The sequence below is a fragment of the Acinonyx jubatus genome, chromosome D2 (assembly GCF_027475565.1).
Source record: "Acinonyx jubatus isolate Ajub_Pintada_27869175 chromosome D2, VMU_Ajub_asm_v1.0, whole genome shotgun sequence".
Lineage (NCBI taxonomy): Eukaryota > Metazoa > Chordata > Mammalia > Carnivora > Felidae > Acinonyx > Acinonyx jubatus.
In genome coordinates, this window is record NC_069393.1 from 84,879,298 (window position 1) to 84,904,657 (window position 25,360).

Here is a 25,360-nt window from a genome sequence, read left to right on the forward strand (position 1 = left end):
ATCTCAGGTGCTGCCAGGGCAGTCCTGGGACGTCCCCACAAACAGGGTCATAAGCTTCAGGACTGCTCTTTCCTCCCAGCCCACCTCATCTCCAGAAACCATATGAGGAGCTGGGGTTACAGGGGGGTCAGAAGGTTCCTGAATTAGTGGGGTCTGTGGCCAAGGTACATTGTGCCCTATCTTAGTTGTTTCCCCATAAACTGGAGAAATACGAGACACGCTACTCCGGCCACATCACGTGAGGCTCTGCCACGTCACGTGAGGCTGGCCAGTGCTTTCCTCCCTCCACGAGTAACAGCCCAGCCAGAGCCCTCCCACAAGAGCTGGACCCCGGGGGGAAGGGGAGAGTGTCCCCGGGCCAGATTTCACAGCAAGTGCCCTAACTCAGAACCCACGGCCTCCTGACGGGTCTGGGCTGGGTGGTGGGCAGAAGGCAGCCAGGCCCACCCACCTGAAAATCGACAGCAGTAGGCACTCCCAGAGGCCTCTGTGTGAGCTCCAGCCCAGCCTTTCTGTAAGTTCAGAGAGGACGACGGTGCCCCGGGGTGCGGGACACGCAGGGCTGCGGGCAGGAGGAGGCCCGGCCAGTGAAGGGCAGAAATCCGCCCCGAGACAAAACCAGGCCACGGGGCCAAAAGGGGCTGGGGTACAGGACAAGGGCTGGGACACTCCCGCTCAAATACCACATCGTGACCACTGTGAAGAACGCACCCAGGTCAGGGGACTCTGCACTCACAAAGGGACACCCCATGCCCAGGAGACAGGACTTTGCTTCCTATAAAGGGCTGTGCCCGTCTGTTGCCTCAACCTTTGCTTCCTGACGATCCAGCGGCCTGACCAGGTGCACACTTCAAGGAGGCTCTGTAGCCCATCGTGAGTGGGGACCCAGCCTCTGCGCCAGAGACAGCATCACCGGGAGCCCAGACCTTCCAGCATGGAGGACATTGAGTCCCAAATGCCCCTGGTTCAGTCAGGAGTGGGAGTACAGGTTGGCCAAGCCAGATCCCCCCACTCCACACCCCCCACCCCGGCTGGGTACATCAGCCGCAGCCAGTGACCGTCCAAGTCCTCGGCCACAGCAGCCAAGGGAGGGCAGTCAGAGGGCAGCAGAAGCCGTGGGGGAACAGGGGTAGGAGGGTGACAGGGTCTCCACTTTCCAATACGCTGGAAAAAAACTTAGAAAATAAAATCTATTCACAATAACAAAAAGAGATGATGTGCACAACAGCTCAACATATGATAACTACAAGAATGATATATAATAAACAGTAAAACGTGAGGGATTAATATGAAAATATATGACAACATTTGAACAAAAAAATACTAGATCTCTAGCTAGGTAACATATCAATCTTCTCTTAATCTTTACATGTAATTCCTACCCAGATTTCATGTTTATTTCGATCATGACAAAACTTAGCTAAAAGTTCAGTTGGAAACATACGTGAGGACAGCAGGCATCTTGTAAGAGCAGGGGGGCGGGAGGGGGACGACTTATTAGGGGTAGGGGGTAGGAAGCCAGTACAGACCCTGGGGTCCCCAGGGAGGGATGGACAGGGCAGCCCGCCAGTGGCCCAGGGGCAGTGAGGCCAGGTGCAAGGTTAAATTTCTGATGGAGTAAACAAGTCTTTTCCAACCCTGAGTGTTCGCTTTGTTCTGACTAAACACAGTAATAGAGGTCTTAAAGCAAGGGCGCAGGGCTGACTCGAGCGCCTCAGGGGCAGAAAGCTGAGGGGAGGGGGGCAGGGAGGAGGAGGCTAGGGGCGGGGGGGGGGGGGGGGGGCGGTGGCACTCGGGAGCGGGGCGGGGACAGGCTAGGGGCGGGGAGAGAGCAGACTGGGGGCGGGCAGGAGGCGACAGGGGGCGGGGAAGGGGCAGGGAGGGCGCGGGAGGGGCGGTCCAGGACAGCCTGGGTAAGGGAGGGGGCCGGAGGGGGCCGGAAGGAGAAGCAGGGGGAGGCTGGGGCGGGGAGGGGACAGGCTGGGGGCGGGGAAGGGGCAGGGAGGGTTCGGGAGGTGCAGTCCAGGAAGGCCTGGGTCAGGGAGGGGGCCGGAGGGAGCTGGAAGGAGAAGCAGCGGGAGGCTGGGGCGGGGAGGGGGCGGGAAGGGGTGCACCTCACCGACCCCCACCACATCCACCCCGAAAAGGCGGTGTGCCAGGCCCTCGAGTGTCACGGCCGCAGGGAAAGGGCAGCTGGGGAGGCAGGGCCGCCCCTTGCCCCGGGGAGGGGTGGGGCGCAGCCCCGCAGAGGGTTTGGGGTGGTTTGGGGAGGAGCACAGAAGGGTCCCCGCCCAGCAGCCCGGCCGGGACGCGCGGACGTGACACGAGGCCCCAGGGGTCACAGAGCCTCGCAGTTCCGTGCTCGCAGCCACTGTGGGCACCACTCTGCCCCCTTGGACCCGGCCCGCTCACGTGACCGCCAGGGCCAATCAAAGTGCCCCAGCACCCCCGCGTGATTGGTGCCGGGCCGCAGCACAGGGCCGCACCCAGCCAATCGGAGGGCTGCCTGGTGAGAGCGGCGCGGACGGCTCCCCGGGCCCTTCTTCTCCCACCTGACCGTCCCCCTGTGTGGCTCACTTGGACTAAGGCTCACTTGCCACCGGAGGCACCGGCAGACAGCGCCTGCCAATGGCTGTCACACTCGTCCCCGCGGAGGCGCGCACCTGCTCCACCTGCTCACCTGAGCTGTCACCTGTCCCGGAGCGAGGCACGCAGCTGGGCTCACACCCGCTTGGGCGCGCCGGTCCCCCGGCCCCCAGCCCAGGCACGGGCAACGCGCGAGGTCCGCGGCAGCGGCTGCCCTCCCGGCCTCCTGCACTGGGGACGCTCCCAGGCTCCTCGCCTGGTCAGAAGAGCCGGGACAAGGCTCCTCGACCCACGAGCCGGGGGTTCTCGGCATCCAGACTGTGGACTCGCACCACCTGCTCCCACGCTCCCCCGGACGTGATTTCTCCAAGAATCGGGAACTTGGGAGGGAAAGGGGAGGTAGTGGTTAATAGGGGCAGAGTTTCTGTTTTACTAGAGGAAAAGAGTGGAGGCGACGGAGGTGGACGGAGGGGTTTCTCGCACAGCAGTGTGAACCCGCTCCATGGCCCTGAGCCGCACACTTACAAATGGTTACAATGGTACGTTTCCTGTTATGTGTAATTTATCACACACACACACACACACAAACTGGGAAAAAACAGAAACGAAAACAATAAGCAGTCTTTGTACCCAAGGACCAGGCACAGCAAGCTTGGATAATCCATTTTCCGGAGCTATTGTCCCCCAGGGCGGGGCAGCCACAAGGTAACCGCTCACACCAAACGCACCAACCGCTTTGCCCCCATTCACTGAGGGGCATGCGTGAGCTCCGAATGTTTACACCCACTCGACCAAGAGTGGCTTTCAGAGTCATTCTTACAAGGCCAGTCTTGACTGTGGTGTCCACGTGGGGCTGAGTCCATGCAGACATCTGAAATAAGGCCGCGCACAGAGAGGCACATTGGGCCGAGCCACACACACGTGGAGCCGGTTGTGGCGAGCCTCCAAATCCTCATTCCTTCTCCAGTGGGGTCACTGACCTAGCCCCCGAGAACAGCCGGAAGGACCAAAGCCCAGGTCTGCCCACAGTCCGGAAACCCGTCCAGCACATGGCACCCCACAGCTGCAACCTTGTTAGGGAGCAGGAAGGAGTCCTCCCACTACACGGCAGCTTCTAAGGGTAAAGTCTCAGCAGGACCCTGTGGCTCCCTTCCCTCCTCACCTCACCACCCCGCAGAGCTCTGTTTCCGGGACCCTGTGGCCAGCTGGCTTTTAAAGCCAAGAACTGGTCAGAGGAGCCAGAACCCTGGGGTTCTGCAGACGCTGTGGGGGGTGGTGCTGCTCAGCAGCGTATGAGGGGGATGGTAGGGATGGGGAGTGGGGGGACAGTGAAGAGCCTGCCCCAGGTCGGTCCCCAACACCGCTCCTCAGTCCATTTCCAAATGTCTGCCTGACTTCCATGTCTCCCCATAGAAGCCAGTCTTGAATCCTGGTCGGGGTTGGTGCCCTCCAATCCCTAACCCTAACCCTAAGCCCCATCTTGTCTGCCCCTCGACCTTCCCCACGCTCTCTGTGGCTCTAGGGGGCAGAATTTACACTCAGTTGGGAGAAGCAGGGAGGGCAGAGGTCAGCCTGACCAGCAGATGTTAAAAATACTCTCTCGGTAAGGAAAGAGTGCTTGAGTGAACTCCTGCAAAGGAGCTAATTGCTCCGGTTTATGACTTGCCCAGGCCTTGGGCAGCCTGGGCCACAGCACCCACACAGCTGTGCGGAGAGGGGGCCAAAGGCCTCATCTGCCAAGCCTCCTTATCTGCCGAAAAGAAACTATCCATTCAGAAGTGACCCATTTACGACAGACCCATCAAGGCAGAGTCCGGAGAGCTAATTTTAACCCTCCCGGAGCGCTCGTTAAGCCTCTTTGAGTTATAATTACCCCCAATCTCAAGACATTAGGAGGCAGCAATCAGGAAGTTAGATGTGGCCAGAAGGAACTGGAGACGGTCTCCGCACAGGCCTATTTCAAGGAGCCAGCGGCTCGGCTGTTCTGGGTGAGACCTGTGCTCCCCTGCACCCCAGTCCTGCCGTCTGCTCCCCTAGAGAAGCTGCCTGGCCTCTGGGCTCCAACTGCAACAATGGTGTCCGAGTGTCCCAGCGGCTCCCGGACACTGGACATCTGCTGCCACCCCCTCCCCACAGCAGGGGCTTCTAGGACACTTCCCTTTGAGGCCGCGAGCGGGCCCATTTCTAAGGAAAGCCGCCCCATTGGAGAGCAGGGGTCAGGGTCTCGGCCCCGCGGAGCCGAGAGCTGTGTCGTCTGCACCCTCAGCTCCCGGCTGACTTACAAGCCCCCCAAAGACCTGGACTAAAGACCCTAGTGCTCCTGAGTGAGGCTCCCTAGTGCCCCTGACACCCCCCACGTCGCCAGCTTGTCCACAAGGCCCACCGACAGGCACAGCTGGGGCCGGCCTCTCCAGAGCTGGCGGGCAGAGGGGTTGGTCCCGTCACGGCCTCCTTGCTGGGTCCGCCTTACCTTGCCGAAGCTGCCCTTTCCGATGGCCCGAAGGATCTGGAAGTGGTCGAAGTTCACTGCAGAAAAAACAGAGGGATGCCGAGTCAGGTGGCAGAAAGACCCGTGCCCTCCACACGCCTGGGGCTGGAGCAGCCCCCCGAGGCCACCCCCCACCACTGCAGGGAGCCCCCTGCGACCCCCCAGTGACACACTTCACCCTGGAAGTGGGCCTGGGTGATGGCTGAAGGTGGAAGTCAGGCTCCACCTTCAGGGAGCGCCTGGGCCAGGGCACAGAGGTGGGTCCCAGGGGCCATGCCGTCCCTTGTTCCGGGCTCCTTGCGGGGTCAGGCCAGGCCACCACACCCACGGACCCACAGCCGGGATGGGGCGTGAACAGAGCCGATGGTGCCCGGAACAGCCCTTCTTCGGTCCCAGGCACCCAGACACCCCCTCCTGAAAGCTGCACCCGACACATGAAGCCTTGCAAGCAGGGTCCCAGGGGTCCCAGGTGCCCAGAGCCTTGGAAGCAGGCCCCCCACCCTCCTGCCGCATCTCCTGGGGGTGGTCGCCTGTGGGTTCGCTGAATGAGCTAAAGGGGAGCCTGCCACAGTCCCAGGGTGAATAACAGGGACTTTCCGAAGGGCGGTCCCCGGGCCTGTGGGGACCACGGGTGAACCACCCAGATCCCGGTTTCTATCAACTTTGTCCAGACATGAACCCCTCCCAGAGAAAGGGGTCGTTAGAAATCGCAGCCTTGTTAACTGTCACAACTCAGGAAAGATGCTCCCCGCCAGGCACACACAGTGCCCCGGGGAGCGTTAATCTGTGAGTGAGAGCAGTTTGGAATCGCCAGTCCCGGGCTCCCGCTTCTGCTCTCAACCTGATGCCGCGTTTCCTGCCCTCTTGCATTTCCGGGCTCCAGGCAGCCCCAGCCAGCCTTGCTTTCCACACCTGCCCCCTCCCCGTCCTGGCTGGGGCTCCCCCAGCTGACTCTCAGGCCACCAGCTGGGCCCCACCTGTGCCCCAGGTCTGTGCCCCCCAAGTTCTGTTCCCCAGGTCTACGTCCCCAAGTCTGTGCCCCCCTAGGTCTGCACCTCCAAGTCCATGCCCCCCATGCCTGTGCACCGGGCTAACCTGGCTCCATGTGCCCCCAACACCCGTCAGAAACTCGGGGTCTCCAGATGCCCACGAGCCCTGCGGCCTGCAGACAAGGGCCGTGGCGTGCCCACCCCAAGAGCGAGAACGGCACATGGAGCCTGTGGAGGGCATCTGCCGTACAAGGCCCAGCACGTGGCGCTGGGAGGTCCAGCCCAGCGAGCCCCGGAGGAGAAGTTAGGGTTCGGCCGGCACGGTGCTGGGCCCCGAGTAGGGGCACCACTGGGCCAAGGGTTAGCAAGGGGGCTCAGGCAGCACAATCCCCGGTTTTAGAGAAACCACAAATCCTGGACTTCAGGTCCTTCCAGGAGAGGAACAGAACAGGAAAACAGGAACCAAGGTGTATGAAACCACGGGTCAGGAGCACAAGGGAACCCACACCATGCTTCTCCCTGCACTTTTACACCCTGGAAAGCTAGGTTATCATGGTGGGCTTCCTGGATGGAGAGGCCGCGGGGAAGAGGCGCTCAGAGGGGCATGGAAGCAGAGAGTGCGAGCACCGTGGGGAGCTGTGGCCTGGCTCCACACTGGCTAGCCCCGTGGCCTTCCCTGGGCCCGCTTCCGGGACAGGGAAGGGGGGACGTGTAACCCAGTGCATGGCACCCTGTGGTTTTGAGCACTTCCTAAGACCCCAGGGTTGTGGGGCGCACGACGGGATTCCCAGACAGCAGGCAGGGCACTGAGCCGGCCACGTGGAAGCTTCACAGGGGAGACACAGGTGGGACGGGAACCCCAGCCGTAGCTGCTGGACAGGCGAGGCCGGCGAGCCAGGAGGGGTCCCCGGGCAGGCCCAGGGCTGGGCAGGGCGGGCATCCCATCGGGGCCAGCAGCCGTGAGCGAGGCCGTCCCACAGGGCGGTAGCTCTGCCCACAGTGACCCTGCTCAGAGGAGCAGCCGGCCCGGACCCCACCAGGGGAGCCTCAAGCCCCACTGGGCAGCCAGAGTCACTCTGTCCTCTGCTAAGTGGAGGTTCCTCGGGTCACCCCTCGGGCTGGCTGCTCCGCCCCGGCACCCAGGCCCCCGTCACTGCACCCAGCGGCTCACATGTGCTCCGGAGACCCTCCAGGCGGAACCGAGAACCAGCTGCTGCTCTGGATCCCTTCCCCCACGTGGGCTCTGGATCCACTCTGGGCAGGACGGGGACCTCCCCTAACTGCCCCCGCCCAGCCCCCGCCCAGCATCCTGCCGCCGTCAGCCCCACTCTGGCTCCTAAAGGAGGTGCTGACTTTCGTTCGGGCATCCAGAGGCAGGGTGAAGAGGAGATCCACCACCAGGGTTTGTCCGAGTAGCGGTGGACGGACGTGGCGGAGCGTGCTGTGTTGCATCAGGTGGATGCGCAGAAGCCCACACGGCATATACGCCACGATGCAGAAGTCTGCAGCGTTCAGGAGAGTCCGTGTCGATAAAGTGTGAAGTTCCCCCAAACACTGAACCCAGCGGGTCTCACCAACAGGAGGAAAGGGCTGGGGCCCCCAGGAGCCCGCTGCCCTCCAGAGTCTCGAGGAACACAGCAGGAGGGCGTGGGGGATGGGGCCCCACGCAGGAGGGGGTGGGCTCGGTCCATGTTTGCTCAACCCAGAGAGGGGCTGCAGCCACCAGGCAAATGGAGCCCAGAGTAAGGCTGGTTCTCACCCTGGGTGGGGGCAATGCGGTGTCCCAGGAAGGCGCAAGCCCAGTGGCCTCCAGCCCCGCCTGTCTGCCCCGCCCCCACCCCACCCTCAGCTCCTGATGGGCCCCACCACTGGGTGCGAAGCCTCGGGACCAGCTCCTTGTGGGGTTGAGCCCAAGCCCTGGAGGCCACGCTGCTGTCCCGCATGCAAACCTTCTGCTCCCCACAGACACAGGTCACCACCCCGGTCCCTGGGAGTCTCTACCCTCTCGTCCCCTGGGCACACCTGCAGCCCCAGAGGGCCCTGCTCTCCTGCACCTGGCACCGGGGGCCCTCGGGCACCCCCATCTTGCAGGGGACACTCTGCTTCTCTTAGGCCATTTGGGGCTGGGCCTTGGCGTCATCTGCGTGCGGGCTCCGGCCACAGATCTGCTCAGGAGGCTGGGCCCCGCTGAGAGAGCCAAGGTCAGAGGCTGCTGCAGGAACCACAGGCCAGGTCTGTCCTGGGCCCTGGGAGAGGGCAGGGAGGGGCCCTCCCAGGCTGGACACTATCGTGGGCGACAGACTCCAAGCCAGCAGACAAATACGGCGCCTGGTGCCTGGGAGAAAAATAAAGCAGGAAGAGGGGTGGGTGGGACTGCTACCTTTTCCAAGGTCACTGGGGAGACATTTGGGCCCAGAGATGAGGTCGTGAGCCGGGAGTACCTGGAGTATGGTTGACTGAGGCCAGTTTGCTGCACCTCACATGTGACTTCTGTGGCTGTGTGATGCTGTCGGCACACCTCCCCCCTCCCCCAGGAGACACCTCCCCCCCCACCATGAGACACCTCCCCCTCCCCGTGAGACACCTCCCCCCGCCCCGTGAGACACCCCCCCCCCCCCCCCCGTGAGACACCTCTGACACCGTAGGTCAAGGGTAGCTCTGCCCCCACGGTCCTATCAGACGCTTCTGTTCCTCCTGCTCAGAAATCTAAGCACCTCAGGTGCAGCCGTGCCTGCGAGGAGGCGGCCAGCTCTGAGCTCAGCCTCCGCCAGGGCTCCTGCCACACACACGGACACAGGCTGTCCCTGGTGCAGGTGAATATTTAAAACACAAAGGTTTAAGAAAATCTATTCTTCAAGGAAGGCCTTTATTTTGCCGAGCTGACAATCACAGAGCCCCGCACTGCTATGAAAATAGGTCACCTCGGGTGCCTGGGGGGCTCCTTCGGTTGAACATCCAACTTCGGCTCAGGTCAGGATCTCCCGGTTCGTGAGGTCGAGCCCCACATCAGGCTCTGTGCCGACAGCTCGGGTCCTGGAGCCTGCTTTGGATTCTATGTCTCCCTCTCTCTCTGTTCCTCCCCTGCTCGTGCTCTTTCTGTCTCTCTCAAAAATAAATAAACACTAAAAAAAAATTTTTTTTAAAGAAAGAAACTAGGGGAATCCTGGCGCCCAGACAGACCTCCGCAAGGTGTTCTCAGAGCTTCTCAGCCGCCACAACCACCGCCGGGGAAAAGGCTGGGCAATCAATGCTCCCACAGCCTTGTTCCGGTAAGACTCACGAAATCCTTCTGGTTTCCCAGGACCTGACCCGACCTGACCTAACCCGCTGGCCTGGCCACTGTCACACAGGTGGCTGGAAGGAGAGGGAGGGGGTCGCCCCCAGAGCGCGACGCTGGTCGCATGCTCGGTGAGCAGCAGTGAAAGCCAACAGGAGGCCCTCGTGCAGTCGCCTCAAATCCAAAGACCATGTGAGGTGCTCTCTGAACACTTTTCCCCAAAAATAACAATGGTCTGCCGACCGGAGTTCAGCGCTCGCCCTCTGTGGGCAGAGGAACCCGTCGACTGCTGTTGGCTCAGTGGGCTCAGGTCCCTGGGCAGCCGTGAGGCCCAGCAGGTTCACAAGCCAGCGTCCCCAGCGAGGAGGAGAGCGGGAGAGGAGGTGAGCCCGGGGAGGGTAAAAATAGAGCCTCTGCAGGGCCGTGAGTCACCGCTATTGTCACTGGTGACACTGCCCGCGCCACGGGGTGGGGGAGGGGGCCCCTGCAGACCCAGAGGCCAGCCTGCTCCTGACGCCTTCAGGGTCTGGCAGGTGGGCCCCATGTGGAAGGTGGCCTGCCGTGGCCCCGGGGACGAGTCCCCTTCCCGGCCTGCCTCTGTGGTCACCCAGGAGAGGCCCGGCCCTCAGAGCGTCTTCGGGGGAATTCCATACCAGAAGTGGGGATACTGGGAAAGCTGCAATCATAAATCAAACATCACGAGTCGCTGCAATTCATTCAGAAGTCGGTTCCATTTTGTCTTACGTCCTATGACCCAGAGAACTCCCGCAGAAAACCATCCAGTCCGGCTGAGGCCGGCCCTCTGCAGGGTCTGCGTGGCCTCTGTGGAAATTCCTGCCTCCTCCGGGCGCACGGGCCGGCCCCCGCACAAGCGGGTCACCTGCAGGCACAGTCACCACTGAGGCCTCGACCGGCTCGCCACCAGCTGTCCTGCAAGGCCACCGGCTCTGCCGGGAACCAGGACCAGCAGGTGCCACGAGCGGGCGCTCTCTGAAGCCCTCCCGCTCTGACCCCACCAGGTTCTCCGAGCCACCAGGTAAGGGGTGGGTGCTCCCCTTTTCCAGGCGAGGAAACAGCTGAAGAGTCACAGCAGACTCCGGGCGAAGGACCCCGGGCCCCTCGGGGCAGAAGAGCAAGGGCCTCGGGGAGCCAGCACCACAACCCAAAGACCCAGGCCTCGCAGCCTGCCCTTCCTTCCGTCTGGGTCCCCTCTGCACCCCACTCCCTCCCTGCCAGCTGCTCAGCCGTTGGGCCCTTCTGCAGGGAGCCTCCGCTGGCCCCTCTGAGCACTCGTGCACCTGCCCCAGCATGGGATGCCGGTGGGGGGGGGGCGCAGCTGCCCTTCCCGGTTCAGTGCCCTGCCCAGGGTGGCAGGAGCAACACACCCGCCCTGTCTTTTCTGAGGAACAGACACAGCAGCGAGGATGTGTACCAGCCAAGAGACTGTGCCGAGGCCTCTGGGGTCCTAGGTTCTGGAATAATGCCTGTTCTCATGCCGAGGAAGTGCCTAGGCCTGGGGACCTGGGTGACTGGAGAAGCCAGGGGTGCTGACGCCTTCCTGCCCCCGGCTGGACCCCAGGAGAGACCCCCCTCCCCCGTCTGCTTACAGTAAAAGCCTTGGCCCAGAAACCCAACTAGTGATACCTTCCCAGAGCAGCACTGTTTACCCCGGATCCCATCCGGTCCGCAAAGTCTGCAGCTCAGTTCCGGCGTTAGGCACAGACATCCTCAGAGGGCACCCGAAACCTTCATAAATCAGTGATTAAGGCAACAGCCAGATCAATAATGCATCTCTGCCTGGGGCCCCGCCGCTCCAGCATCCGAGGGGGAGTCCGGGCGACAGGACCTGGCGTTCCGGCCAGGCCGCCTCCCGTGGCTGCGGGTGGCAGTGCCTCCCCCGGGGACGCCCAGAGGGGTCCTACTCAAGGCCCACCCCTGGCCACCTCCCTCTCCCAGGTGCTCAGCCCGCTACCAGTGCCACCATCAGGACCAACCTCGAACACCCCAATAATACGCGGCGGTGGAATCTGCCCTGGGGGCCCCCAGTTCAGCTGCATAGGGACATAGGAGTGCACTGAGGACCCAGGAGCTGGGTGGGGTGGGGGGCTGAGGAGGGGGGAAACAGGCCTTTGGAGCAGCTGAGTCCTGAACCCTGAGGCAGGTCTGCCCAGTAAAGCAAACGGGCCCCAGACCCCTGCTCCTGACCCAACTCTGGTCTGACTGCTGAGTCCCTCTCCCTCCCTGCCCTGTCAGGACCACCCCCCCCCAACCCAGCATGCCCGGATTTGGCATGCATGTGCCTCCTGGGTGCTCGGAAGGGAGAGCTGGCCCTGGGAAGGGGCAGAGCACAGCTGGCTCTGGGGGGCAAGCAGCTCCCCCCCCCCGCCGGCCCATGTCAGCACCAGCCCAGCCCCCGCAGCCAGCAGCACAGACAGACCCAGAGGCCAAGGCGGCTCAGGTCCTGGTGGCAGCAGCCACACTCAAGGGGGGCCCCAGGTCACATGCTGGGAGTCCCCTAGGACGCTGGCCTAGGGGGGAACAGGGGTTCCCAAGTCCCTAGGGATATGGACAAATCCCAGGATGCAAGTCAGAGGTCAACACTCGGTGAGAGATGCTCAGCCAGGCCAGGGGCTAGAGAAAACCCGTCCTTCTGTCTTTCCATCTGCCTGTCTGCAGCCTCTGGGCTCCAGGCACAGTCCTGCAAGGCCCCACCCCCTTCCCCATAGACGGGGGCCTCCCAGGAAGCGGGAGAACCTCAGAGGCTGGAGCAAGGGGGCACCAGGGTTCTCGGGCCACCAAGCAGCAGTGCCCAGAAAAGGGGGCGCAGGCTCGGGGGTCCCGGGGGAGGGAGACCAGGGGGGGTGGGGGTGGGGAGGCCTCAGCCCCTGGGAGAGGACAAGGTGGGGTGCTTCACGCTCGCTTTGGCCGTCGAGCCCTCCTGGACCAGCCTCAATAATGCAGCCTCAATGTCAGGCCCCGTCATGTGTTCTGGCACCGAGAGCCCAATCACCCCTGTCCACCGGGCCCTGGAGCCCCCACCGCCCTGCCCACCCTCCACCCTGGTTGCCGAGGCTCCCGCCGGTGGCAGCGGCCCAGGCCTGACACCCCACTGCCCAGCCCCTCGTCAGCCGAGCCCCTTTTCCGACGCCAAGAGAGGCCCCAGGGTCAAGGCCACCAGTCCCTGGGGTACCCGTGAGCCGCCCCGTGGACCCGGGACCCCCAGTCGCAGGCTCAGGCTGGGGGCTCTGCTGCACAGGTTGACCGGGCGCTAACACTGCAGCCTGTCCGACCACGCGTGGAGCTGCCGAGCCGCACACGAGGCCACGAAACTCCTTTCCCGGCCAGCCTCACCAGAGACCCCTGCCCAGGCGGGGACACTGGCCGTGCGTGGCCCCCCTCCACCAAGGTGGGTGCAACCAAGTGTCTGGGGAAAGTGCCTGGATATTCCAGAGCTTTCCCTGCCGTTTCCCTGAGAAATGCGACCCGCAGACTTTCTGGGATGTGGCTCCCTACAAGGCAGGTGCCTTCAACGAACGGGCCCCGCATTTTCAGCTCGGTGGGTCTTTACGTGGCGGCTGGTTGGCTCTTCCTCCCACCTGCTGCAGCCTGGGGGCTATTGCCATAGTTCCCAGCCACTGGGAGGACAGGGCCACGTCACCAAAGCCACACAACACAAACAGCATTAAACGTGATTCAGGGAAGAAGGGACGGGCAAAGCCCTGCTCACAGGCCAGGGGCTCCCGTATCAGAGCTGTCCCTGCAAATGCGGGCGCGTCCTCCACGCCTCCACAGACACGACAGCTGCCAGAGCAGCCTGGGCGGGGCCTCACCCACCAAACCTCAGAGACACCCGCAGGCCCGCCCCACAAAGCCCAGCCAGGGTGCAGACAAAGGTGGTTTCTGAATGGGTCCTGCTCAGAACACAGGACTCCTGATGTCAGCGGTGTGGACCAGCTGGGGACAGGGGGCCTCTGGGCTCTGCTCACAGCTGAGCCCCCGGCTTCAGCCAGCTCCTGTGTCCTGGGCGAGGGGCACTGCCCCAGCCCCCTCCCCCCCACCCTGCACCCCTGCCACGCACACACAGGCTCCCGCACCACGGGCAAGCTCTAACCACAACGTGGAGGAGACCGAGTCTTTCCAGAGCCAGGAAGTCACATGGGGTGTGTGTGCCATGCTCAGGAGGGCACAGGGCCCCACAGGAGGGCCGGCCTGGGCCCCTCTCAGGAAGCCAGGGCCCCCAGCTGGCCAGTCCCTGGGGGCTGCAGTCAGGGTCTGCTTCCCAACCCCTCACCCAGGGACCGGAGGAGCATACAGACACAGAGGGTGCCCAGCTCAGGCCCGGACACAGCGCCTGCAGCAGGGCCCTGCCCTCCGCATTCTTCGCCTGGGCCACAGCAGCCACGTGGGCACCATTTGCCCATCAGAGGCTCCCGTGTGTGTGGGGGGGACGCGGGGACACGGGCCCGGCTGAAGGCAGCCCCAGATACCACAGCAGCCGCTACAAGCACAGACCCCGAAGCTGCGGTCACTGCTTCTGCTCTGGGAGCCAGCAGGCCAGCCTGGCACCTGTGCTGTCACACCAGCGATCCCGAAGGGTGGCATTGCTGGTCCTGGGGAACCTCAGAGGTGACGATCCGCCCTTCGCCTCCACCCGCACGGCAGCCCACACCTGCCCCACGTGGCCCGGCCCAAGCTGGGCCGCAGCACAGTCACAGCAGACGCAGGAAGAAAGGACACGGAACTGGACGAGGGGCCCGGGTCTTCTGCAGAGGTCAGTGCACAAGCCTCTGCCCAGCTCCTCAAGCCCACGGGGTCCCAGAACAGTCTATCATCCCCTGCACGGCCCAAGAAGCTTCTGCTTACAACGTGAGAAGAGGTCTTATTTTCTCAAACTGACAGAGAAAGAGGGTTCTGGGGCTCCGGTGCTGGGTTTGTCTCAGCGAATCCACCCCGCACAAGTACATCCGATGCCCCGTGACCCTGAGGCCGGCCACTGAGCCTGCAGGTGGGACGGGCACGCCTGTGCACAAAGTCATGGCACGGGCAGGCCACGAGGGGACACCGGGGGCCGGCCCCCCCCAGGCTCAGCCCACACTCCCTGTGCCGTAAGCCAGGAGCCTAGAAGTGCCACACAACTCAAGGGGTACAGGGAACCCCTCAAGCAAGCCCCAGAAGGCAACAGATGGTCTCTCTATAAAGTTCGAACACAAGCGAGGCTGTATAGCATGCTGTTCTGGTGCGCGCGCATATCGAGAAAGGTTTTTTTTTTTTTTTAATGTTTTATTATTCATTTTTGAGACAGAGAGAGACAGAGTGTGAGCAAGGGTGGGGCAGAGAGAGAGGGAGAGAGAGACACAGAATCCGAAGCAGACTCCAGGCTGTGAGCTGTCAGCACAGAGCCCGATGCGGGGCTCGAGCTCACAAACCGCGAGATCATGACCTGAGTCGAAGTCGGACGCTTCACCGACTGAGCCACCCAGGCGCCCCATATGGGGAAAGGTTTCTAAAGTGGCTGCAGAATCCAGCTGGCGGGCACCTTGAGGGAGCACAGGGATGGCGCCACTGGAGGCGGTTCAGCTCGGGCTGGGGCAGCGTCCCTGTTGTGCACGAGAATCCCACATTTGAAATTCAGGAGATGAGACTCAGGACCCCGGCCTCGCTCCAGGAAACGCGTGTGGGCCGGAGGTGGTGAGGGGCTCACCGTGCAGGTGCAGGAGGACCGCGGGGCAGAGGCGCCTGAGGGAGCAGAGGGGGAAGGGAGCCCGGGCGCTCGTGGTGAGAGGTGCACCACGGACAGGGGACCCACAAGACAGCCAACAGGTGGGGACAGCCTGAGTGCCCCGCAGCTCGTGGGCGGTAAGCCACACGATGCGGTATTATTCCTCCACCAGACGGGGTGGCGCTCTGGCACCTGCTGCAACGGAGACAGACCTTGAAACCCTGGCGCTGGGTGACAGGGGCCCGAACTGACAGGCCCCGCGCGATGTCACCGACCAGGAGTGCCCACGATGGGCGGCCTGTGGACCAGAGAGCAGACCGCAGCCGCGGCTGCCAGCGGGACCGGTTTCCGCGGGGAAAACATCACTGGGTGTCGGAGGTGGTCCTGACACAACGCTGCAAAATGTGCAAGATGCTGCCGACTGGTCACTTTAAAATGGCTGGTTTTATGTGACGTGACTTTCACTTCAGTAAAAGCAATTGTACTTGTTTCTGGAAGTGAGCCACGACCGAGTGGGCTGAGGCCACGTAGGGGGCATGGCTGCCGTTGCATGGCCCCACACAGATGGCCCCATGTGTGGGGACGGTGGTCAGGGCAGGCCCTGTGCGGAAGAGGGGGCGTCCCAGGGGCTTGGACTCATCGGTGGGCGCGTGCTCCGCGGAGGGAGGATTCTGCCAGAACCAGCACGGCTAGGCTTCCGCATGCACACACACCGGGCCTCACAGTCGCCCCAAAGCTGGCCAGGGGGCCAACCAGAATGGGGTTTAGACGACTCTCCTATTTCAAGGTGATCACCCTAGGTGGGAGGGAAGGGGGCAGGACAGTCACTAATCCTATCTTTTCTTAATGGAAAACATAAGAAATCACACGTGGGGCGCCTGGGTGGCTCAGTCAGTGAAGCGTCCGACTTCAGCTCAGGTCACGATCTCACGGTCCGTGAGTTCGAGCCCCGCGTCAGGCTCTGGGCTGATGGCTCAGAGCCTGGAGCCTGCTTCCGATTCTGTGTCTCCCTCTCTCTCTGCCCCTCCCCCATTCATGCTCTGTCTGTCTCCAAAATAAATAAACATTAAAATTAAAAAAATAATAATAATAAAATAAATAAATAAATAAACTTAAAAAAAATAATAAAAAAAAAAAAAGAAATCACACGTGTGGCTAAGGCAGCTTCATTCTGACCCCTTTGCTTTAGAACAACATTAAATTGTGTTAAATTCATACAAACCCAAGCCCCACCCATCAAATCTGTATTTTATTTACACTCAGTCCAGTTTCAAAACAGGATTCCAGGTGGACCTCCATTCCCTTGGTGCTGGCGCATCATGACCGCAGAGCAGCGGGTCTGTCTGGGAGGACAGGACAGCCTGTGTCCTGCTGCCCCTCTGCGAGGGGCAGTGGGGCTGACTGCACCAGGATCTGGTCCCCTCCGCCCAGGAGCCCCCGGCTCTCTGAGCACCCGCCCGCATCACACTGCCCAGGCCTGGCCCGTCAGAGCGAAGCTGTCCGACTGGAGCTGGCCCTGGGCTTCCAGAACTCAGGAGAAGTGTCCACCACGGTGGCAAGAGCAGGGCAGAAGGAGCAGAAGGAACCATTTCTGGGGCTACCGTGGGAGCATGAAGCCAGCAGAGGGGATGGGGATGAGGATCAGCACCCCCTGACCCCCCCTCCTGGACCTGATACACCATCAGAGTCTCCGTTTCTCTGGCCCGCGTGGCCTTCTTACTAACGTCCCCTTGAGTGCCGACTCCCGAGGCCACCTGTGACTCAGACCAGAGCCCTCCTGTGCCTGCGCTGCCGGGTCTGTGCCTTCCCTCATCCTGCATGTCTACCCCAACCAACACCGACCTTCCTCATTTAAGCTTCATGGCGGACACTGGTGCCCAGTGGGGGAAGCCACCACGGGATGTGGCCTGCCTTCTCCAGGGGCCCTTGTTCGTCCACGTCAATCGTCTGTCAGTCCATCAACTTCCACAGAAGCCGTAGGTTGTTTGTTTCTCTAAATTCAGTGCTCTGAGGGCACCTGGGTGGCCCAGTCGGTTAAGCTCTTTGGCTCAGGTCATGATCTTACAGTTCATGGGTTCAAGCCCTGCATCGGGCTCTGTGCTGACAGCTCAGAACCTGGAGCCTGCTTTGGATTCTGTGTCCCCCCTCTCTCTCTGCCCCTCCCTCCCTTGCACTCTCTCTTTCTCAAAAATAAACATTAAAAAAAATTAAAAAATAAAAAAATAAAAATAAATTCAGTACTCTGAACATCAGTTGTGAGGAAACAGACATTGTTATGATATTTGCATCCACTAAAATGCCATGTGTCCTCACTCACTTCGGGCGTCCTCCATATAGACGTGGCCCAGCTTCTCTTGGTGGCCTACAGTACAAGGCATTTTCACGGCTTTATCGAGACATGAGTGACACACGGGACAGTGAACGTGGAGAGCACGTGCCCGGATCGGCTCTGACATCTGCACGCACACACGTACTGCTGGTACGGGACACCGTGGGGGCGCAGAGCGGGGAGAATGCACTCGTAACACAGATACTGGACAAAGACGCCCGGTGCACAGAAACATCTCCTACAGCTCAGCAAGAAAAAGACAGAGAACGGCCAAGTTCTTCAATAGGCACCTCACGCGGAAGAGACCCAAGTGCCGGGTCAACACAGAAACAAGCTGGGCATCTCAGCGACCAGGGGTATGAAACTGAGCAGAGCAGGGACCTCCCCACGGCCAGCACAGTGACCGACACAGAGGCCGGCAGGGCCATGCGCAGCGGGGACTCACACGCGTTGCTGTGGGAGTGAGACTGGGCTCCGGGTGCCGCACGGCCCGGCCGGTCCACACGCACACGTACAGCACACGCCCGCCGAGACACAAGTGCAAGAGAGGCAGAATGGCGCAAAACTGGAAATGACCCCAAGTGCTTGGCCTTCGTCAAATGGATAGTAATAAGGTGTGACGTAGCTACACAGAACTCCAGGCACGACGAGAATGCGGCGGCGACTGCTACACACAGCCTGGACCCATCCCACAGAAGCGGCACATTGAGAGAAAGGGGCCGGACACATTCCACGGTTTCGCTTATGTAAAGCTAAATTTTAATAAACATTCCTTGTTTGTTTTAGAAAACCATGTGTTTCGTAGTTACTGGAAGCAGAATTCTACACAAGCCCACTGTCTGCTGGAAGGTTCCTGTCTCTTCTTCCCCGGCCCGACAGGGACAGAGAGACGCAAATCTGCTACAGTGCTGAGTTTAACCACTGCTCTCTGCAGGTCCCCTGGGTGCCGAGGCTCTTTGGTTGGGTACGTACACATTTGAAAACAAAACATATCAAAAGTGATGTAGCCATGGTGGTTTGAAGAGGGAAGTTTACAGCTCCAAGTACTTACATCAGAAAACAAGACGATGGAGAGACCATGGGACTCTTGATCTCGGGGTCATGAGTTCGAGCCCCATGTTCAGTATAGAGATTACATTAAAATGTTTAAAAAAAAAAGTTAAAAAAAAAGAAAAAAAAATAAACAAGACAATGGGATAGAAAAAAGTATATCCAAAGTAGAAATTAGAAAATAGTAAAGAAGGGAAACCACTTAACTAGAGACAAATAACAGAAAAACAAAAGTAACAACAAAACTGAATGTTATTTTTGTGATTCATAACATCGACAAACCTTTGGAAGACTGATTTTTTCTTAAATAAGAGAGAAAGCACAAATATTAAGAATTTTAGAAAAATGATGCCATTACCCATCCTACAGGCATCTGAAGAATAATTTTAAAAGATTATGAACTAACTTCATGTCAACAAATTATGCTACGTAAATGGAGAAATTCCTTGAAATACACAATTTACCAAATGAATACAAAAAGAAACACACCACCTGCACAGTGTCACATCTATTGTTCCTAAATAATGCATTCATAATTGAAAACCACTCTGTAAAAAAGAAGTCCAGCCCAGATGGCTTCACTGGTGAATTCTATCAAGTTTTTTAAGGAAGAAACAATACCAGTCTTACAGAAGCTCATTTAGAAAATAGAGAAATCGAGCACCTTCTAACTTGTTTTATGAGATCAGCATTTTCCAAACACCGGAGCCTGATAAGGCCATTACAAGAAAACCATAGATCGAGATTTCTCGTGAGCATACACACAAACTTCCTTAATGAAATATTAGCAAATTAGCAGCAATATAAAAAATATAATACATCATGACTGCTGAAGTACACACCAGGAATGCAAGGTTGGTTTAACTTTGAAAACCAATCACTTAGAGTCACTACACTCACAGAATGAAGGACAACCCTATGATCACCTCAACAGAGGCAGGAGGTGTGTTTGACGAAATGTACAGGTGTTCATGATGAAGACTCCACAAATGAGAACAGGACCTCTTAACTGTCACACGGGACACCTACAGAGTCTGCAGCTAAGACCACATTTAGCTGTAACACAGTGAATGCCCTCCCAAGATGGGGAACAAGGCAAGGCTTTCCACTCTCATCATTTTCCTTAATGTTATGCAGCCCTGGCCCACGACATAGGAAAAGTTAAAAATAAACCACAGAAAAGACAACCTAGTGGTCTACAGAGAAGATCCTAAGGACTCTACAAACCCCTTCCAGAGCTAAAAACTCTGTGAATTAAGCAAGGTTACGTGATACATGGTCTATACATAAAATTTTTTTGAATTTCTAATGTACTATCAACAAGCCATTGAAAAGAGATTTTCCAAGTCCCTCTTACAATAGCACCAAAGGCCTTTTAAGGTAGGACCATGTCTAAGAAAGCTGTACAAGACCCTCCATGTAACACTGCAAACCACTGAGAGATTAAGCAGGACCGAGGTAAGTGGAGACTGCCCCTTGCTCCTGGGGGGATTGTGAACATTGTGCGGGACCCACCTTTCCCCAGAGGTAGTTATAGAACCAATGCAATTTCAGTCAAAGCCTTAGCTGGCTTTCTTGGGCAGAAAGGGGTGATCAGACACTAAAATTTATATGCAAATCTAAATGACCTAGAATAGTGAAAAATAATGCTAAAAAAAAGAGCAAAGTTGGAAGACTTGCACTACCTGATTTTAAGACTTCACATAAGGGTACAGTAATCGGATGCTTGGGTGGCTCAGTCAATTAAGCATCTGAGTCTTGGTTTTGACTCAGGTCACGATCACATAGTTCGTGAGATGGAGCCCCGAACTGGGCTGCGTGCTGACAGTGCAGAGCCTGCTTAGGATTCTCTCTCTCTGCCCCTCCCCTGCATGTGCTCTCTCCCTCTATCAAAATAAATAAATAAGTTAATTAATAAATATTTAAAAAAATTTTTTAACGTTTATTCATTTTTGAGAGACAGAAACAGAGCATGAGTGGGGGAGTTGCAGAGAGGGAGATGCAGAATCCGAAGTAGGCTCCAGGCTCCGAGCTGTCAGCACAGAGCCTGAAGCAGGGCTGAAACCCACGAGCTGTGAGACCATGACCTGAGTCAAAGTCAGACACTTAACCAACTGAGCCACCCAGGCGCCCCTTTAATACTTTGAGTGTAGAGTTTTGTGACCACCAACAGTTTCTTGTTTTGTAGACAATGGGAAAGTAATAACTGAGAAAAGTTAGCGTACGTTTTGGTCCGAATTAGTCTGTGCTCACTGGAACAGGCTGTTGAAAGGCAGGACTCTCACATTTATTGCACGTGAACGAACACCCTCCTTCCGGTACTGATGGGCTGGTGATGAAGTGCACGCACGCTCCTTGGCACCACGTCTATGCCCGTGCTTGCGGTGATGCACTGTTGCGCATTGGCTGCCCCATCTAGCCCGAACCCAAGGCTCTGGGCCCCATAGGAGGTTCGCACACCTCCAAGGCCTTTGAGAAGACATAGGAGTTGCTCTTATTGCCCAAAGTCTTACTGAAAACTTAACATTTGTTCAGAGTAAAATTAAATGGCTAATTAAAATGTTACATGTCCTTGCTTTTCAAAATGTGTAAAGTCAGTTTGTTAGCTCTTTGCCTTTAAATTTTTTAATTTTGTTTTTTTCATTTATTGTTTTTTTAATGTTTTTATTTATTTTTGAGACAGAGAGAGACAGAGCATGAGCAGGGGAGGGACAGAGAGAGAGGGAGACACAGAATCGGAAGCAGGCTTCCAGGATCCGAGCTGTCAGCACAGAGCCTGACGTGGGGCTCGAACCCACGAACCGTGAGATCACGACCTGAGCCGAAGTCGGACGATCAGCCAACTGAGCCCCCCAGGCACCCCAAAAAATGTTTTTAAAAAAGGTACAGTAATGAAGACTGTGTGGCGCTGGTATGAAGACGGACGCAGGGCAATGGAACAGACTCGCTGTTCACAAACGGCCTCCAGCGCATGTGGTCACCTGGGTTTTCCAATGGCACAAGGCACTGACAAGGTCTATGGGGCAATGTGAGCCTTCCACAAGTGGTGCTGGAGCAGCTGAGCATCATCGGGAGAAGTGTTAACTGTGCCGTGCCCAAAACATAATTCTTGGTAGATTGCAAACATACACACAAGACAACTCCTGGAAGAAAAACATACGGTCATAATTTTGCAGCCTGGAGACAGGCGAAGACTTCTCAGACACGATGCCAGAAATGCTAACCATGAAAAAATTGATAAGTTGTGCTTCGCAGAAATCAAAACCATCTGCTCTTTAAAGGACACTACTAAGGAAGTGAAATATTTGCAAATACACACGTCCAACATAGAGCCTGTAACCAAAATATATAAAGAACTTCTGCAAATTAAGAACAAAATTATTGCCCCTCCCCTGCTCACACTCTCTCTCTCAAAATAAATAAACTTAAAAAACTAGTTCAGAGCTCTGCATTTTACTGTAATTACCCCCCCCATACGTAAAAAAGAGATGATGCCACTTTGCAGAGGGGGCGGGTTATAGGTATCCAGCCTTTTACGCTGCAGGAAGGAGCCGTTCACTGAGTGAGCGCAGGAAACGGGATCAGAGAGGCTGAGTGACCATGCAACAGTCACAGGGCCAAGAGACAGAGCAGTGGGTCAGAATCCAGTCTCCGGGATCCTCACACACCTGTGCCCAGGGCCAGATGGGAGGGGCCAACCAAGATGCTGAGAGAGGTGGGGGGCTATGAGGGTGGTGCAGTGGGGGGCTGGCCGGTGATGGGGGTGGGAAGCTGCTCAGAAGGCTCTCAGGGGGACACAGGTATTCAGAGTGGGCTCAGCTCGTGGGAAGGGGCACCAAGGGGTGCCAAGGGGCGTGTCGACACGAAGCCCACGTCATGTGAGCAGGACCCGGCAAGGGTGACCACGGAGGCCCAACCAGCAGGACTTGTTGGCGGCTCTGGGGCCCGGGGCTGAGGAGAGGAGGCCAGGAGGAGCCACGGCTGTGGCCTCTGCCACTCCCCCCAGCTCTGGGGCGAGGCCCTCTCTGATGGGCAGCTAGGCTGGGCGGGGGCAGCCATGCCGGATGCTCTCCTTGCCCCTGCCCGCGTGGAGCCACCACGGCCGGACCAGCTGGCCACAGAGTCCCCAGGGGAGTGGGCCAGCTCTGAGACTGCTCAGTCAGCAGTGGCCCCGGGCACCCCGCACAACCCAGTGCTCAGCCCCAGGACCAGCCCGACCCGCACAGAATCACCCCTCTCCCCCACACTGCCTGGAGGCTGTGCCCACAGAATGTGTCCCGGGCTCCGTTTGGGCAGAGCTAACCAGCCGTGCCAGGGGCCACCCCTCTCTAGAAACAGGGTGCTGGGTGCAGGCTGCTGGTCTCCTTTGGAAGCCCTTTGAAACCTGGCCAGGGCGCCTGGGTGACTCAGTCAAGCATCCCAACTCCAGCTCAGGTCATGATCTCCTGGTTCGCAGGTTTGAGCCCTGTGCCTGGCTCTGTGCTGACAGCTCAGAGCCCGGAGCTACCTCAGATTCTGTGTCTCCCTCTCTCTCTACTCCTCCCCATCTTTCTCTCAAAAATAAAATGAACATTAAAAAAATTAAAAAAAAAAGAAAAGAAACCTGGCCAAAACGGAGAAGTTTGCACAGTACAAAATTTATTTTTATTCTGAAGCCCAATGATACACCTCAGATCACATCTGTGTGTGCATGTGCCTGTGGGTGCGGCTCTGCGTGTGTCCATGTGTGCTCGTGTCTGGGAGTGTGTGCGTGCATGTGCTGGCTGTGGGGGCAGCTCTGTGCCTGTGCATGTGTTCATGTCTGCGGGCGCATGCGCACGTGTGTGCCCATGGACGTGGCTCTACGTGTGTGCACACGTGTGTGCCCATGGATGTGGCTCGGTGTGTACGTGCATGTGCATGCGTGTGCCCGTGGCTTTCTGTGTGTGTGTGCGTGTGCCCACGCACGCCCCTGGATGTGGCTCTGTGTGTGTTCATGCACATGTGTGTGCCCGTGGATGTGGCTCTCTGTGTGTACATGCATGTGCACACGTGTGTATGTGTGCACATGGAGGCCTGACACAGGCTCTCTTCGAGTGGGTTTACTGGGCAGCTGGCCCTGGGTCTGACAGACATGTCCATTCTGGAGCCTGCATGCTTCCCTGGGATCCTGGCAACTTCTAGGCTGTGGGAAGGATGTGTGTTATGAGGGTGCCGGCTGATCCAGACCTTCCCCCAGAGAACTCCCGTGAGCTGCAGGGGAGGGAGGTGCCAGGGAAAAGCTGTCGAAGGAGCCTGGGGCCTCGCAGCCGTTTATCACCACCCCCCTGCCCCGCTGCGAGCTGCCGCCTCCGCCCCTGCAGCTGCTGGGCCTCAGGCTGAAGGACCGATTTATCCCCAAAGGCACGAAGGCCCTTGCCAAGCCGATGAGGCTGGATGGTCGCGCCCCCGTGCGTCAGCTTACACGTCAAGAGCTGCCAGACCCCAGGCTGCCACGGTGCGCCATCTGCCTGGGGGGCCCGAACTGGCCCCGTGCACAGGTGGGGCCGCCCTGGGGCCCCTGCAGCTCACACGCCCCAAGCACCTCCCGTCAGTTAATATCCTACTTAAGCCTCACCAAGAATCAGTTACTGTCTACCTGGCCTTCTAACAGCTTGCAAACAAACTGACGGGATTCGGACCGTGCCTCTGTGTTCAGGACACGGCCTCACCCAGGGGGCGGCCTCCACCTGACCCAGGAAGCTCCTTGTCCCAAAAGGTGCTCTGAGGTTCTGCTGCCGGCTCCTGGCAGGTCCGGGCGCTGCCCTCCGAGGGGCTCAGCAAGCTGTCCTGCAGCGTCCGGCCTGGCCCTCTGCGCCTGAGAGACACTTGTTGAGTGCGTGAGTGAATGAATGAATGAGGCAGGGAGTGAAGGAGTGAGTGTGGGAGAGGTGCACGTTTCTGCCCGGTGTCCCAGAGCCGGCTTCCCCAGCACAGCCCGCCGGCTGCCGCGAGCCAGTCGGCGCCTGGGCGCAGCCCCGCTGGGACCTGGATGCCGGCCAGGCTAGGACGCAGTGAAGGGGCCACCTCCCACGGCCTGGGGGCTCTGGGCAGAGGGACAGGTCTGGGGGCTCCGCCTGCCCGGGGAAGCACCAACAGCCGACCCTGGCCCAGCACGCACAAGCGGGCAGCCTGGCGTCTCCGTCAGGCCGAGCCCACGCTGCGTTCGCATAAACAGAAGCAGTGCAGCACTGTTAAGGGAAAGTTGCTATTTTAAATTCCATCTCACGGTAAGTGCACGGTTTTATGTCAGACCTTTTCTTTGAAAAGACATTTGCACATGGTTTTGATGGAAAAGTCGAGATTTAAAGATTAATAAACCACATGGTTGTTTGTTTTGCAGGAAATGAGTATCGACAAAGCCTTTACCAGGCTGACATTTACCCAAGGCTCGGGAACCTGGTGGGCCTGGCCTCGGGGCTGTCCCCTGCCCCTCGTCCAGGCAGAAGCTGGCCCGGTCCTCAGGCCACCTCAGTGCCTCAGGCAAATGCAAGTTGGAGCATCAGGGGACCAGGGCAGGAAGGGCCCTTAGACCTCCCCGCTGTGATGTCCCCTCAGCAGCTGGGGCCTCTGTGGTACAGAGCCACATGCCAGCCAGGACCCCCATGGCAGGCTGGCCTCCTCCCCTCCCAGGACCAGTGGCTGGGGCACAGGCACCCTCTCTTCCAGTCTCCAGGGGACGTCCCAGCTGCTGGGACCAGGCTGCTACACCTCGGAGGAAGGCAGATCAGAGGTCACAGCTGTGACGGGGACCCTAAGAAATCAGTCCATGGCCCCTGAGCCCCAAGGACCCACCCCTGACACAACAGGGCTTCCTTGAGGCACCAAAGGGGGTCCAGTCCAGGGCACCGTCCCCAGCACCTGCTGCGCTGCCACTGGGCCCACCCAACAACCGTCAGGGCAG

At 58.8% G+C, this 25,360-nt stretch overlaps 1 protein-coding gene across 3 annotated transcripts in view; it reads right to left on the bottom strand.

Annotated features, from left to right (window-relative positions):
- STK32C (serine/threonine kinase 32C) overlaps positions 1–25,360 on the bottom strand; it is a 96,643-nt gene that overhangs the window by 26,780 nt on the left and 44,503 nt on the right. For all 3 annotated transcript variants that reach the window (XM_053207828.1, XM_027063452.2, XM_053207827.1), the window contains one exon: positions 5,057–5,112. Coding sequence is in view for 2 of the 3 variants with exons in the window: in XM_027063452.2 (XP_026919253.2) it covers positions 5,057–5,112 (56 nt within the window). In the remaining variant the exon portion in view is untranslated. The remainder of the gene's footprint in view (positions 1–5,056; positions 5,113–25,360) is intronic.